Below are 16,200 nucleotides of genomic sequence, written 5' to 3' on the forward strand. Positions count from 1 at the left end.
ATGTGCTTATGAATGCTGATGTTATATTCCTGAATCAAAACCTCAAGCGGCAGAAGGGCTGTTATTCTTCTTGCCACCATTTTTCTTTGCAGGTTCCACTCTGCTGGGCCCAGGTGGGAAAGGAAGAGCAGCTATTTTTCCTTATTCAATTAGTATTTACACAATCACAGTGGGTCTATCCCTTGTTATTTATACAGCATACTGAAACTTAAAATACCCTCCTTGTTGAGTGTTTTCCTCAGCACTTCTACCAAGTCTTTGGTTTTTCTTAATTTTCTTGGCAATGACTATAGTTTCTTAAAACTGTTTTTAAAAATATGCTTTTCTTCATTTAGAAAACAATTCTTTTAAAATGAATCCTGAATATGATTATTTGTTTTATTAGATATTTCCAACTTTCTTTGTTGGTATAATTTATGACAGTATTGCCATACTTCTAAAAGCTCGTAGTCTTCTTGAAGTATCTTCTTTTTATTGTCTTTGGTTTCAAGAAGTTCAGAAAAATAAAACTAGCTTTCCTAAACAACGTGATTATAATTAACACTCTCTTCTTTGACATTGAGAAACACTAAAGCAAAGTGTTTCTCAAATCTTTTCACTAGCTTCAGCATCTGTTCTCAGGTAGTTGAGAACTAAGGAACCAAAGACAGTTCCCTTTTTCTACTGAAAGTTAAATAAGAATTGAATATGATAATTGAACCTTAAGAATTTTTAGCTACTCTGCATTTCAGAAGAATGATTTCCAGTATTAATGGTGATAGCTATGATCTTGCACCATTTACCTTTTTTCTGTTTATTTTATGAAGAAATCATTTTGAAATACATAGGTCTTCTTTCATTGCTTCTATTAGATGCTTCTTTTTAAACATACATATTGGTTTATAGTTTTTTTTCTAATCACTAATCTAAATTCACCAAGCATTGGTAATATGAAAAATCTTAAACTTTTCTTTTAGTATTTAAATTCATTTATTATTTGTATTCTATGACTGGTATACAGATACCATAAGCATCATTACTGACACTTTTTTCCCTAAGAATTCTTCTGCCTTTTAGAAAAATTTAAACAAAACTCACATGGGTATAAGAAAGGACACAAAAACCTTCTCCCATGAAAAAGATTATTCAGTTGTGTATTCATATGCAGGAAGAATGTCCAAAACAAGCCTTCAGACAAAGAAATAACTCAATTTCTTACCAACTTGTGATTTAAAAGTAATTTGATTGGCTATCATGTGACTAAAGGGCTAGAGATGTGGCTCAGTGTTTAAGAAACCCTGGGTTCAATTCCCGGTACAAAAAAAAAAAAGACTTAAGTAATATTCCTTACCTATAAAAAGGAACGATGTTAACATAGTTAAGAAGACAGTATAACTGCCCATGAGTTGTCTCATACCCTCCTTTTCTGAATCACATCTATGTATTCTTAAACTAAACATAGTATAAAATACTATGAAAAATGTAACAAATGTCAAATTTAAAGCAATTTTCCCAAATGAGGTAAATCTTGAAAGAGATACATAATAATGGATGCGCAAACAAAAATGTCAAAAGAATTCTTTAGTATAGTGGTTAAAAGCATGGACTATAAGTTAGACTGCGGCGTAACCATGGACAAGTTACTGAACCAGGGCATGCCCTGGTATCCTCATCTATTAAAAAAAAAAACAGGGGGCTGGGGTTGTGGTTCAGTGGTAGAGCACCCACCTAGCATGGGTGAGGCCCTGGGTTCCACTGACCCTCAGTACCACATAAAAATAAATAAATAAAATATGTGTCCAACTAAAAAATAAATATTAAAAAAAAAAAACAGGAAATAGTTCTTTGCCTACCTCTGAGGAGTGCTCGCTTTAAAAATTAAATAAGACAATCTATATAGATAATTAGAAAAGACCTGGCCTATAGTAAACACTATGGAAAAAACAGTAACTCTTACTCTTAAAATTCAGTATACTCTAACCCCAAATATAGGGCCCAGTACTAAATATAAACCAAAATGAGATTATCTCCACTAAAAATTCATGGAAAAGACAGGAAATTATGTATATATAAATGAAAAGGGGAAAAATGAATAAAAAGTGTACCAAATATTTTTCAAATTCACTGAATTTATTTCCCTAAAATAGTATGTCATACTAGTAAGATATTATGTCAACAAAAGTATTGACTGGCTTTGTTATAATAGGGACCAAAAAGGGAAATAATGGAAATAATCACAAGCATATATATGTTTATTCTATAAGTAGATCTAATGTATCAACTCCCAATCAACCATCGGATTCAACATTTATCAGACTTCATGCAATTTCCACTGCCCTGTCTCAATTTATTCTTTTTAACTCCCCACTTCTATACGCTCAGAGCCTCTCCTCTGTCCAGCCTTACTGATCTATTCTTATCTCTCTTATGCATATTATAATTGTCCACTGTGCCTATCTCTTCTTACAAGATTTGAGCTTTCAGTGAAATCAGAAACTATGACTTGTCTATCTTTTTTGTCTATCATGCCTAGTATGGGACCTGGCACAAACAAATGCTCAGCAAACATTTAGTGAATAAATGAGTAAATAAACAATGATAATTCAAATGAGGAAAAGGTTGAAAAAAAAAAATCAATGATTCTGAAAAAGCCGACTATCAGAAAAGAAAAGAAACCCAGATAACTTATTGGTAATCTTAAAAGGCAACAATTTTCACTTGTCACAAAAACTTTTACTTTATAAAAATATATCTTCAAAAAATTATGAAACCATATTCAAGTCTACTTCTAAAATTTTCCATGTAATTTGACAATAAAAGCATAAAGAATAATACAATATACATCCCTGTTTCCAATATACAGTCTTTAAAAAAAACAAAAAAAAAAAAAAAAAAGCACTACCAACAGTTTTTAACTTCTGTAACATTTGTTTTTAGCTTTGTTTTTTAGGGTCAAACCAAAGTCAATTTTAAATGTGTAATAATTAAATAAATTTACACTGTTTTGCTGTTTCCTTAACTTACTTTTCTGTTTTGAAGAATATTGCACAACCATCCACATGCTTTCTCTCCTGCTCAGACATGATTTTGGCACGTGACTTTGGAGAAAAAAATCCATCATATCCACGCTCCTTCAGTGCTGGCAGAAAGAGAGTGAAGTATTGCTCTGTTTCCACTTCCTGAGATGAAAGAAAACTTATCTAAATGACACCGGGAAACACTGATTGGGACATAGGAATATTCAACATTATGAGTAAGGTATGATTAAGTTCAAACAGTTCACATAATGAATATTATCTATCTTACCTTATTGTTAACAGCTGCCAAGCTGTCATTTAGCAAGGGTAAAACATGAAAGAATCAGAAAGGTGGCATGATTTTCTTATGTTCACACAGCTAGTTAGTAACAGGAGTAGGATACATCCCAAGTCTCTAGACTTCCAATTTAGAGTTTATTCAAATATAATTCACTTTCTCAAGACCAAGTAAGCTGGACATATGATATAGATTAAGGTGGTAGGTAATAGAACATTTTATATAGAGAGGTAATTTTTTAAATTATTTATTTTAAAAATAAATAATGAACTATGGTGGGAAAGAATGATACCCAAGATTGAGAAACATAAAATCAAGAAAAAAAATCTACTTTTTATAAATGTTTAGGTACCTGAATATCAGTTATTCAATCAATGGTCTCAAATAATTTCGATCACTCTTTCATCATATTTTTAACAAATCTTTCCAAATAATCAAATATGAAGAGAATTTATGTTTGAAGATGCTCATAATAGCATGATTTTATAACAGCAAAAACTTACAAACTAGTAAATGCCCAATAGAAGGAAAAAAGTTAAATCAATTAATATATGTTCATATAATTAACTGGTTTTGAAGAATGTTAGTTAACATGGAAAATGCATTAAATACAATTATCAAGAAACAAAATATGCCAATAACCAATTTTATTTTGAAAATATACAGGTAAATATAAGTTGGTAAGGGAATGTGTAGAAGAAAAATAGAAGTTTTAGCATAGCCACTATCTTTGGGGATATGGGAACAGGGTCTTCTTGCAACATGTTTTATATTTTTTCAAAATTTTCAACTTTTCTAGAATGAACACTATCAGACAGTTATTATTTCTATAACAGAAAAAAAAGTCATCTTAAATTATGATGAATCATTCTTCAAACTATACATTATTTAGAAGGATGTGAGGCTGTTATTACTATAAATACTAAACCAAAAGGTAAACAGTTCAATAACTAAAATAGCCTAATTTTATTTGTTTCCTCCTGCCCCCCAATTCTGTGTCCCTCTCAGTGTTCATAAGGAAATTTAATTTTTATAGATTTTTAAACTTTATTTCTCAAGCAACATTAAAAAATCATTAACATACTCTATTACAAAAAAAAAAATACGTAAAAGTACCAGGGCATGGTGGTACAGGCCTGCAATCCCAGCTACTCTGGAGATTCAAACATGAGGATCACAAATTCAAGATCAGCCTAGGCAACTCAACAACACCCTGCTCCAAATAAAATTTAAAAGGGGACAACTCAGTACTTGAGTGCTTGCCTAGCATGCACAGGTCCTAGTTCAGTCCCCAATTTACCCTCTGCCCAACACACACAGAGAAAAAAAATATATATATATATACACACATGCATATATTTATTTATAAGTAATCATTTTTCTTATTAGGATATGCCAAAACAGAATGTATTTTTTTGAAACACCTTTAAGAAATGGTATTTGAGGTAACAGACAAGTTACTTTGCCTGATTTGATCATTCCACAGTAGAAATACATGTATCAGGAGCTGGGATTGTGGCTCAGTGGTAGAGCGCTTGCCTAGCATGTGTGAGGCAATGGTTCAATTCTCAGCATCGCATATAAATACATGAACAAAATAAAGGCCCATTAAAAAAATACATGTATCAAAATATCCCACTATATCCCATTCAAATACACAATTATTATCAATAAAAAATATTAAATACATTTTCAAGCACTTAAAGTGCTTTGGAAGTTACTAAGAAAAAAAATAAACGAAATCTACTCAAATGTTTTTGGCTAATCATTAGCTAAGTGTTGAGAAGAAGAACACAGAACATATTTCATTAAAAACACATTTCTTGGGGCTGGGGTTGTGGCTTAGCGGTAGAGCGCTCGCCTAGCACATGTAAGACGCTGGGTTCGATCCTCAGCACCACATAAAAATAAATTAAATAAAGGTATTATGTCCAACTACAACTAAAAAATTTTTTTTAAAAACCACATTTCTTCTTCATTTAAATTCATTAATAATGAAGTGTTATTGAATAGAAGACACTTAAGGTCTCCCTCTCCAATTCAAGGGTATGCAACTTCAACTACTGGGCCTTTTATGAGTCAGTCCTTTCATCAGTATTTTACTCCCTTGGAGACCTAAGGCCTTAAGAGGAAGCAAGAAGAATTTCTAAAATTATGTTCAGTGTTTCAAAAAGTCCAGCAGACATTATACATTTCCTAAAATAAAACTGCATGAATTAAGGGGTGGGGGGAAGAATATCAATTTCAGTGGTGGTTTATAAAGTAAGGTAAAAAGTAGGATTTATAGTATAATATCTTTAAATGGTTATCTTTAAAGAAAAACTGTGGGCAAGCATTTTTTTTTCTAGACTCTATTAATATACATTAAATTTATAGTTCTGAAAAACTGATAATCTTCTGTAGATTTTTCTTTCAGCAATACCAATGATTTCTTCATAAGGTAAATTGTTAAAATGGACAATGGGTAAGACTTCAAAAATAGTAAATGAATACAAGTGCATAGCTGTACTGAACAAAATAGTTTCCCTGTGGAGATCTCTTAAATGCTTATTAAAATTAACCTTTTTGTTTTTTTAAAGACAAGGAGATAAAATAATTCCTTTAGAGTTTTGCTTTGAACACAGAATCCCAGAAGAGGATCTTCTTTTGTTTTTAAGTTCACCTTTAAGTTAAAGACAACTTAATTTCTAGTGTTACCTGAAGACTAATGATATCTGCGTCACAGTTAACAATTTCTTCCATAATTCCCTTTTTCCTGTATTCCCAGTTTAATGCCCAGGAAGGGCAATAGCCATATAGCTGCCGGGTAGCGTATTTATCACATAACACATTGTAACACATAACTGTGAATGATGCTAAGAAGTGGGAGAAAAAAACAGACAAAAGGGAGATGATTAGGCAACTTCTTCTAAAGCAATATCATATACACACATGAATAGTTACATACACATACCCCAAATATCATCATTGTAAAATGCCCAGGGGAGGAGTAAGATTTTGTTAAACTATATCTCCTAAAACTTCATTGGAATCCATCATACCATAGTTCATTTATTCATCTAGAATTAGATCATTGATGTTAACAATTGAGATTGAGAAACTTTAAATTAAAATATCAAATTTTAAGTCACTATTAATTTTTTGCATGTAATTTGCTTAGAAATTTTTTGTAGAACAAAGTTAAATTTTGGTTTCATTCTAATTAACAGTCTCTAATTTCATTACTTCATATTACCAAAATATCCATTCTTTTTCCTGGGCCTTTTAATGTTCTCTGAACCAGAAAAGTGTAGACCAATAAAGTTTAGTTATCAGAGTAACCTTTTTACCCAATGTTCATTTCTGAAATAAAATTCTCATTTTTGAAAATGTCCTTGAACTATAAAAAGACTATAAGCAGCCAGACATATGGTGCATACCTACAATCCCAGAGGTTCAGGAGGCTGAAGCAGGAGGATAGTGAGTTCAAAGCTAGACTCCACAACTTAGTGAGACCCTAAGCAACTTAGTGAGATCCTATCTCTAAACAAAATATAAAAATGGCCAGAGAGGTAGCTCAGTGGTTAAGTGCCCCTGCGTTCAATCCCTGGTACAAAAAATTAAACAAAGAAAAGGACTGTAAAGAAACTAACAGCCTGTAGAAGATGGTTTGTATCCTTGTTACTAAATTGTTCTCTAAGGTCCAGCAGTATCAGTGATTACCTAGTACCTCAGAAATGCAAAATCTGTGACCCCACAAATAACCTGCTGAACAATCCAAGAGATCCATAAGCACACAATGTTAAAGTCTTAGCAGTCCTAAGTTTTATAATTTTCTATCCTAGATGCCCATTAGAATTACTTTGTAGAGCTTAAAAGAGGGGGGAAATGCTGATATCTAGAGTGTGACTCCAGACTAAGTCAGAATATTAGGTTCCTAGTATTTATATTTTTAAAAGTCATACCAGGTTTTTATAATGAGCAGATATGGTGAAGAATCCAAGATAAAGTAATACGTAATTGAGGCTGGTTCCATTTCAGAGGATAGAAAAGGTATGAAGAAAAATTCAGATAAATGATCCTCCAGGTATCTAATAGTCATTTTGTATACTGAGGGCTAAATTTCAATTTGACTTATTTGTATTCTCTTATCATCTATCTTTGAAATAGCCTAGAACCATTTCCAAATCACTATATATTGTAAAGTGAGTACCCTGAGTTTACCTTACTCTGCTTCTCTGGGTTTGAAATGTCTTTTGGAAATAAGAAGAAGCAAGACAGACTTTTATTCACTCATTTTGTTTCTAAGACTTTTGTGAAGTGAGATTGTTTTATAGAAAAAGTCATAAATTTTAATTCCTATAAAATATCCAATATTCTTTATATTAGTAGTATGCCTATAGTTTTTAAACACAACTAAAAATTATTTAATTACTATCTGGTACCTTTCTACAATGTTAGTTTAGTTTATCATAATAAATCACTATTACTTGTCATCACTTATTATATACATCCCCTTATGCATCAGTAATTAAAGAAAGGCTAGAATTGTTAGTATCTTTTGTAAGCACTTAAGAGTCTCAGGGAAACACCATGAACCTGAACCCCCCCCCCCACACACACACACACACAAATCCATACTAATTTTTCAAAAGAGAAAATCCCAAGAATACATTACTTTGAGAATTCAGCAACTATGCAAACTTATTTCTGCTGTTCTTTTTCCTTCAAAGAAATATAGCTATGTGATATTAGGAAAAGCATTTCTTCAAAATTACATCCACTCATATTCAAAGGGAAATTACTCTGAAGAACTAGAAAATAGTGTTTTTAGTATTAGAAAGCTTATGATTAATTACACACTAGGGAAGACCAAGTATAAAATAAAAGGCTTTGTAGAAAGCCTTGGTGTTCCTTTTACTTAGACCATCAATGTGTGTCATGATAAGGAATAACTGTTATTCATGATAACAATGACACAGTGCCCTTTCTGACAGGTTGAAACTATGGTTCTAGTGTGTGGTGATTTTAGAAGTATTACCCTAGGCATACACAAAACTATATTGTATATTATATTTCTCAGAGTTATTAAAATGCAAATAGAAACATGAAGGTTACACTTTCCACATTTCCCAATACTAAATAAAATGAATACTAAATCAAATGTTTTGTTCTGAATCTTTAAAAAAAGCCAAAAATTCATAAGCAGAAGGGCTTTTATATTATTCAACATGTCAATAATATATTCTAACTGTGATTTACCCTTTAAAAATTATTAAAGTAGCAGTAGCAGTATTCAATGACTGGTTTATTCTTATATCGAAACAGTGGAAATCTTCATTTAATTTTAAGTTAAAATTAATATGAGAATTATTACTTGTGATGAAACGAGTCATTGGAAGAAACCATAATTTATAATTTTATTTCAAGTAGAACTCCCAACCCCCAAAATGTTTCATCTGTCATATGAGCATTTTATAAGTGAAATTCTATAAATGAAGTTCTATAAAATGCTACTGGTCCATACAGAGAAACAAAGGTTTATATTTTCTATATTATTACTATTCTAGACATGCTAAATTATACCCTTAAATTACACAAATACTTACCCTGTACTATATTTCTACAACCCTAGACCAGTATATTTTATTACCAGTTCCATCAAGTTAATTTATCATTAAGATATAGGTCTACCTTCCAGGAGTTGCATCTCTGTGAAAGATACAAAATAACTTGTGCATAAGCCTATCTTAATATGGATTTTAAATATTCTTAAATTCATCTAACCATGGAAGGTAAAATGAGGCCTGTTAACTAGAGACTGTGAAGCCTAAATGGTATTTCAAGTATCTCTGAAAAGAGTCAAATAAGAATGAGAAACTACCTGATGGCAGAATTTGGTCTCGTTCTTTTAATGTAATCCATGGCCTCGGAGGAAGCTGCTCTGGATGAACTAGGGAAAAAAAAAAAAAAAATTGTAAGCATAAGTTAATTTCATGTGTTTCTAAAATCAGTGTCACTTAATTTATAAGGAAAAATCAACTTGGTTTCTATTCAGCTGTAATGGTCCACAAACTGACTTAAAAATCCAATGCTGAAATTTAATGAGGATTTAGAAACCAAAGGAAATTTAAGAAGAGCTATGAAGAGAACATAAAACATCAGAAAAGGACATTAGGAAACTCATTAATGGTATTTTCACTTGCACTTTATGAAAGGTACCTATTTAAAACCTTAAGTAAAATCTTACTGTCTTAATTACATATGTAAATTGTGTTGAGTCAGCCTTGTTTCCTGCCAGGAAATCAAAGCCATATAAAATTGTAACAGGCTGACAAATTAAAATGTTCAAACATCTTTAAAACAGGGGAAGGTAGGGGGAAGGCCGCACTTGAATGTATAATAAAAATTGAATTTTCTAGTTCTTTTTTTTTTTTTTTTTTTAACTTCCTGGTCTTACTTTATCTCTTTTATAATGTCAGTGCAAAGCAAAAGGTTAGAATTGCAATGGTCCAAAAAAAAAAAAAAAAAAGGAAGGCAGTAGTTAAACATTAAATTGCTCAGATATGGTTATCAATACCATGAACTAAAACTAGCCAATTACTATGTGAAAGAAAATAACTAAGATTTAACAACCTCCTTTTCTTCTTCTTTTTGAAAATCTTTGCAATTACATAACAAATCATTCAAGTCTGCAGATTTGTCTAAGGTATTAGTAGCTGAGAAATGTACTCCTTTAAAACAAAATCACTCCATTTTCATTCAGCTCTGGAAATTCTGACAAAAGTAACCCAGACCTTTAAGAGTGTCACTTTACTGATCATTCTGGTGCTCCAAATATCTATTTAAAGAATACTACTCTGTTTTAGCAACCACACTTTTTAGAGTAGAATGAACATTATTTCACATATTCCACATCTTGGCAGAAAGAAAGAAAAGTTATCATAACAAATCATCCAGCTAGTTCAATATATTCAATCCTAGAAAATAATCATGCCTACTGGAAGTACCATTCCAGAATCATAGCAACTTGTCTCAAAAAAGCATTCTACAAATAGAATAAGAGTAAACAAAGAACATTCTAGCACTTGAGATCCTTAATAGCAAAATCTACCTAAGCTGTTGTGGGTAAAAAATCTAGAAATCAAGCTTCTTAAAATAAAACAAGTAATTAATGTCAACATTTTGGTGCTTTCCAAATCTTAACTAAAACTATATATCAGTCTAAGTAGTTCATCAACAACATTGAAAGAGCCAACATTCAATCTCACTAGTAACCAGGAAAATTTAAAAGATAAGGCAGTATATGTCTACCCAATTGACAAAACAATTTCAAATTTAATAATATCCAGGATTTGTGATAATGTAATAGCTACCTGAATATTTAGCTGGTAAGAATATAAACTAGAACAATTATCTACGGAACAAATTGGTATCATCTTATAAAACTTAAAGCATTCATGTTCCTATGAACTAGAAATTTTATTTCCTGGATTCAGTCCTATCTGCTTAAAGCAGCATTCAAAAAAATATGAATTACCCTATTGTTTTATAATAACAAAAGCAGAGGTAAACAGCTAACTAATATCCATTTTTAAGAAAGACTTTACCAGTTAGAAGAAAAACTGAGACACTTATATGTGTAAAGACATCCAAGGAATCCTACTAAGAAAAAAAGTAGCAAAATGTATAAGGATTGAATATGATAGTTTATTAGAAAATATAAAATCATATTCAAAAAAAAGTTACAGTACAAAATTTCTCCTGATATAATTTTTGCATGTAAATGGCTGCCCAAAAAGTACAAGGAAACAGACCCAACTTTTAAATGTGATAACCTACACAGAGGAACTGGAATTAAAGGTAGAAACCAAAGGAAATTTTAGCTTTAACAGGAATTTTAACATATTTTACAAGAAGAATCAGATATTGGTGTCAGATAAAGTTAATTGTTTAAAGGTAAAACTGCATGGTCAATGATATGACAAAAGAAAGGAATAGAGAGAAGTGTGAGCTAATATCACATAAAATAAATAAATAAACTGGTGACCATCCAGTCTGCCAAAGGCAACATCCCCAGCAAAACCTGACTACCACTTCATCCCACCCACACCTCACAGTGGCTGGCAGCATTGGGCCTAGGTCTGTCTGTAGTGATGACGTCAACTGAGCCTGAAAAAGGACAAGAGAATTACATGCAAAATCTCAACAGGAAATTTGTCAGTTAAAACGGAAGATTGAGAAAGAATCAAGGGCCCCTCAACAATTTTTATAAGTAAAAACAAATTCCCTTGAAACAAATGAAAAAATAGAAAAACCCAGGCAAAGAAGTTATTGGGGGTGGGGGGGGGAGCGTTAAAATAGAATTTATCAAACTGAAAAATAACCAAAATTTTAAAGATATTAGAAGAGCATAGTTGTAGAGGTAACAAAAGATAAAACCAGTGACTGCAAATAAGTTAATGACACTCAATCAGAACAAAAAAGAAAAAAAGACTTTCAACAGAACCTGAAGGACTTATGAAACTGTATAACCAAAGATCTACATTCATATCATCAGAGTTCTAGAAGAAAAAGGATGTGGGGATGAAGAAAGTATTCTAAGAGATAAAGGATAAAAGTTTCCAGATTTGTGTTAGAAACAAACCTACAAATCCAAAAAGGTGAATAACCTCAAAGAAATCCATACCAAAACAGACTAAACTTCTGTAAACCAAAGAAAATAACTGTCAACTGCAAATTCTGTAACCAGCAAAACTATCATTTAAAAGTCAAGGGAAATAAAGATTTTAACAGACAAAGGAAAATTAAGAGAGGGATCACTTACAGAACTACTCATAAATAATAACTAAAGGAAGCTCTCTAAACAGGAAGAAAAATACAACAGAAGAAACAAAACATCAAAAAGGAAAAAAAAAGGAATGGGTAAAATTAGGGATAAATACTATAGACTTTCCCTATCAGCTTCTTAAATCATATATAATAGCTAAAGCAAAAAATTATAACAATAACTATTCTGGTGCTCAGTGCAAGTATCTAGCATTTACTAAAAATGAAAATTAAAAGAGCAAATCTTAGTTGATTAAAAAACATGACAACTATATGCTGATTACAAAAAATCTCTCAAATACAACAAAGAAAAGTTGGAAATAAAAGAATGAAAAATTATATGCTATAATAACATTAATTGTTAAAAACCCGAAATGGCTACATGTTTCAAAGCAAATGCAAGAAACACAAAAAGTAATTCGTTACATATTGAGAAAATAACCAATCCACTAAGATATAGCAATCCTAAATATGTATGTACTAATCAACAGAGCTTCAAAATACCTAAAACAAAAACTGACAAAGAAAAAAAAAATCCACCTTTTTTTTAGTTGTGGATAGACATACATACATTTGTTATTTATTTATTTGTTTATTTGTTTATTTATGGTGCTGAGGCTCAAAATCCTGGTGCCTCACACATGCTAGGTAAATGCTCTACCACTGAGTCACAATCCCAACCCCTATAATGGGCAACTTTAACATCCCCAAATCACCATTTGAAAGGACTACTAGATAGTAAAATTAAAAATGAGAAGAATTGACCACCATCACCAAGATAATCTAACTTTTATTTATAGACAATTCCACTCAACCACTGCAGAACATTTATATTTATCCAGAGCCTGTGGAATATTCATCAAGATGGACAGTATCCTGTATCATAACACAAATTTCAACATATCAGAGAAATTTTTCAACTAGTTGCAAGCTGGAATCAAAACAATAATCAACTGAAAGACAACAGGAATATTTTTTAAAACACGTGTGATTTAAATAACACATTTCTAAACAATTCATCAATCAAAGAGGCAGTCTCAAAGGAAATTGAATGTAACTATATATATAGCATACCAAAATTTTGTGGGGTACAGATAAAGTAGTTTTTGATAGGGTAATTCACAGTGCTACATGCTTACATTTAAAAAGAGGGATGATTTCAAACCAATAATAGAAATTTCTACCTCAAACTAGAAAAATAGTGAAAAAAAAAAAAAAACCCAAAGCAAAGATGAAAAAAAGGTTAAGATACGTAAAAGTCAAATAAACAAAAATATACAATGCCAATCTGAAGCAAAGGAGAACACATGTAGAAATATTTTCATGTAGTTATGTTAGTGTCAAAATAAATTTCAAAGAAAAGTACAGCACAATGACAAAAGATTTAAATAACTATGAATACGAAATACATTTAAAAAACCTTTATTACATGTCATTTAAAAGTTAAAAGAATAGGAATAGCAAACAGTTTTTATAAATATGTCAAAATACACTGTAATGTATATATAAAAAGAATAAAAAAATTAAATGAATGATCTCTACAATGAAAAAGATTTTAACATAACATTAAAAGAGCAAGTCTTAGTTGATTAAAAAACATGACAACTATATATGCCAGTAATGAATAAGACCAAAGAAATCATTAAATATATGTAAAACATGTTCAAATCATACAATTAACGAATTTAAACCAGTATATATAAAATTTTGTAATAAACAACCACAGTATGCTTTTCAAGTATAAATTTAATATTTATCTTTTTTTTGCGTGAGGGTGAGGGATACTGGGGATTAAACCAGGGGTGCTTTACCACTAAGTTACATACATCCCCAGCGATTTCTATTTTGAAATAGGTTTTCATGAACTTCCTGAGGCTGACTTCAAACTTGCAATCTTCCAGCCTCAGCTCCCAATTTAAAACAGAGTACATGTACCACAATGCCTGGCTTGACATTTAACATTTAGAAAAATTAAGAATGTGCTGGGTAATAAATTATACATTCTTTTAACTGTAAATCACTTGGAGTAAGTTCTCTGACCACAAAAGAACAAAGAAAACTAAAACTCCCTTGAAAACTCAGAAATAAGTTTCTAAATGACTCATAGGTCAAAGCAGATATGATTAAGGGATATTAGAAAATACACTGAACTGGATGAAAATAATGCATATTAAAACTTGTGGGATGCAGCTTCAAAAGCCATGTTCAGAGAGAGATTTATAAGTAAATATGTTGCAAAGCGGAGTACAAAAGTTATGACTTAGATTTTATGTTAAATAAGAAAAAAAACAGCAAATGAATCCTGAAGAAAGAAAGCAAAAGGAAGAAAGTAATGACACTAAAACAAACACAATAAAGAGAACCAATATGGTCAGAAGTTGGATCTTTAAAAGAAAATATTCTATGAAGTAAACAAAGGCAACACAAACTAGCATCTCCCTTGGAAAAGATATCATCATATATCTTTTGGACCTTAAAACACTGTAAAATGATATTTTGAACCACTCTATGCCAATAAAGATTTAGATAAAATGTGCAAATTTACAGAAAACATAACTTTTACAAACTGAAAGAAAAAACAGAAACCCAAACAAGTCCACAGTTATTAAAATAAATCAGTGATTTCAAACTTCCTACAAAGGAACCTCAGGCCCAGATATGCTTTGCTGAATATCTAGGATAGAAAAAAATACCAATCTCAAACTCTTTAAAATAATATGAATTCCCATAAAGTTTATAAAGCCAGTATATAAAAACCTGACAAAAACAATGAAGAAAGAAAATTAATGGTCATTCAGACTCAAACACAGACATAAACAATTCTATGCAGAATAGTAACAAACTGAAAATCTGGGGATAATATATAAAAAGAATTATAATATAGCACAACCTATATGGATTTATTCCAGGAATACAAAGGTAGTATAACACACAAAAATAATCAATATAATTATTATACTAAGAGAATAAAGGCTAAAAAATATCTAATCCTCTCAAGAGAAAACTCCCTTGGCTGGTTACATTGGTACTTGCCTATATTCCCAGCAGTTCCATTAGACAGAAAGATGGTAAATTCAAGGCCAGCCTGGGCAACATGACAAGGCCTCATCTCAAAAAAACCAAATGAACAAACAAACAAAAAAATCTCTGCTGGCAAACTAAGATTAGAAAAACTTCCTTAATCTGGTAAAGCTTATCTATATAAAAACTACTATGAATATCACATTTAGTTGTAAAACTACAAGAAGTTAATAAATTGTGAAATTTGACAAGGATATTCACTATCACCACTTTTAATTAGCAGTTTTACTGATGGTCTTAGAAAGTGCAATAGGCAAGAAAATAAATAAATAAGGATTGTGGATGTAATTCTGTAGTACAGCACTTGCCCAACATGAACAGGCCTTAGATTCAAACCCCAGTACCACAAAAGAAACAAAGAGAGAAAAAGAGAAAGAGATAAAGGAAGGAAAAGAAAGAAAAAATATATGTATATGAGAAAGAAAATAATAAAACCATCATTATTTGCAGATGTTACAATGGTACAAATTAAAATGAAAAAAATGTATCAGGATTAAGAACAGTTAAGCAAAGTGGTTGAAAACATTTTAGCAAAGGCATTTAGCAAATGTTTAGCATGGTATCATAAATATACAAAATTCAAGGATATTCCATAAATTGTTACCTGTCTTGTGTTCAAAATACTATAAGAGCATCAAAACGGTCTATACTTAGAATTTATATAAAATGGCAATACAGAAATGTATAACTCAATACCAAAATTATAGAAGCCATGAAAAATGAAATAAGATCCACTGACACAAATATATCAATTATTCCAAAGCAATCTATAGATTCAATATAATCCCAAATAATATCCTTATACCTTTTGAGAAGGGAGAGATGAAAAGTCTACTTCCAAAAATTTTCATAAAAATATAAAGTAAAAAAATCACATGGCCAAAGCTAGTCAAGATTTATCACAATCAGATAAAGAGGAAAGACTTACCCTACTAGATCTCAAGATTTTTTATAAAAGCTATCATAATCAAAGACACTGTTACACTGCCACAAAGACTAATGGAACACAAACTAAAA

General features: G+C 31.0%; 1 protein-coding gene across 4 annotated transcripts in view; it reads right to left on the reverse strand.

Annotated features, from left to right (window-relative positions):
• The window catches only part of Cnot6l (CCR4-NOT transcription complex subunit 6 like), a 109,559-nt gene that overhangs the window by 24,443 nt on the left and 68,916 nt on the right, over positions 1–16,200 (reverse strand). For all 4 annotated transcript variants that reach the window (XM_046459153.2, XM_046459149.2, XM_046459150.2 and 1 more), the window contains 3 exons: positions 9,158–9,226; positions 5,992–6,149; positions 3,004–3,158 (listed from right to left, as the gene is read on the reverse strand). In XM_046459153.2, the coding sequence (XP_046315109.1) occupies positions 3,004–3,158; positions 5,992–6,149; positions 9,158–9,226 (382 nt within the window). The remainder of the gene's footprint in view (positions 1–3,003; positions 3,159–5,991; positions 6,150–9,157; positions 9,227–16,200) is intronic.

The sequence above is a fragment of the Marmota monax genome, unplaced genomic scaffold (genome assembly GCF_021218885.2).
Source record: "Marmota monax isolate L192 unplaced genomic scaffold, Marmota_monax_Labrador192_F-V1.1 WCK01_AAM20220418_F8-fsc00112, whole genome shotgun sequence".
NCBI lineage: Eukaryota > Metazoa > Chordata > Mammalia > Rodentia > Sciuridae > Marmota > Marmota monax.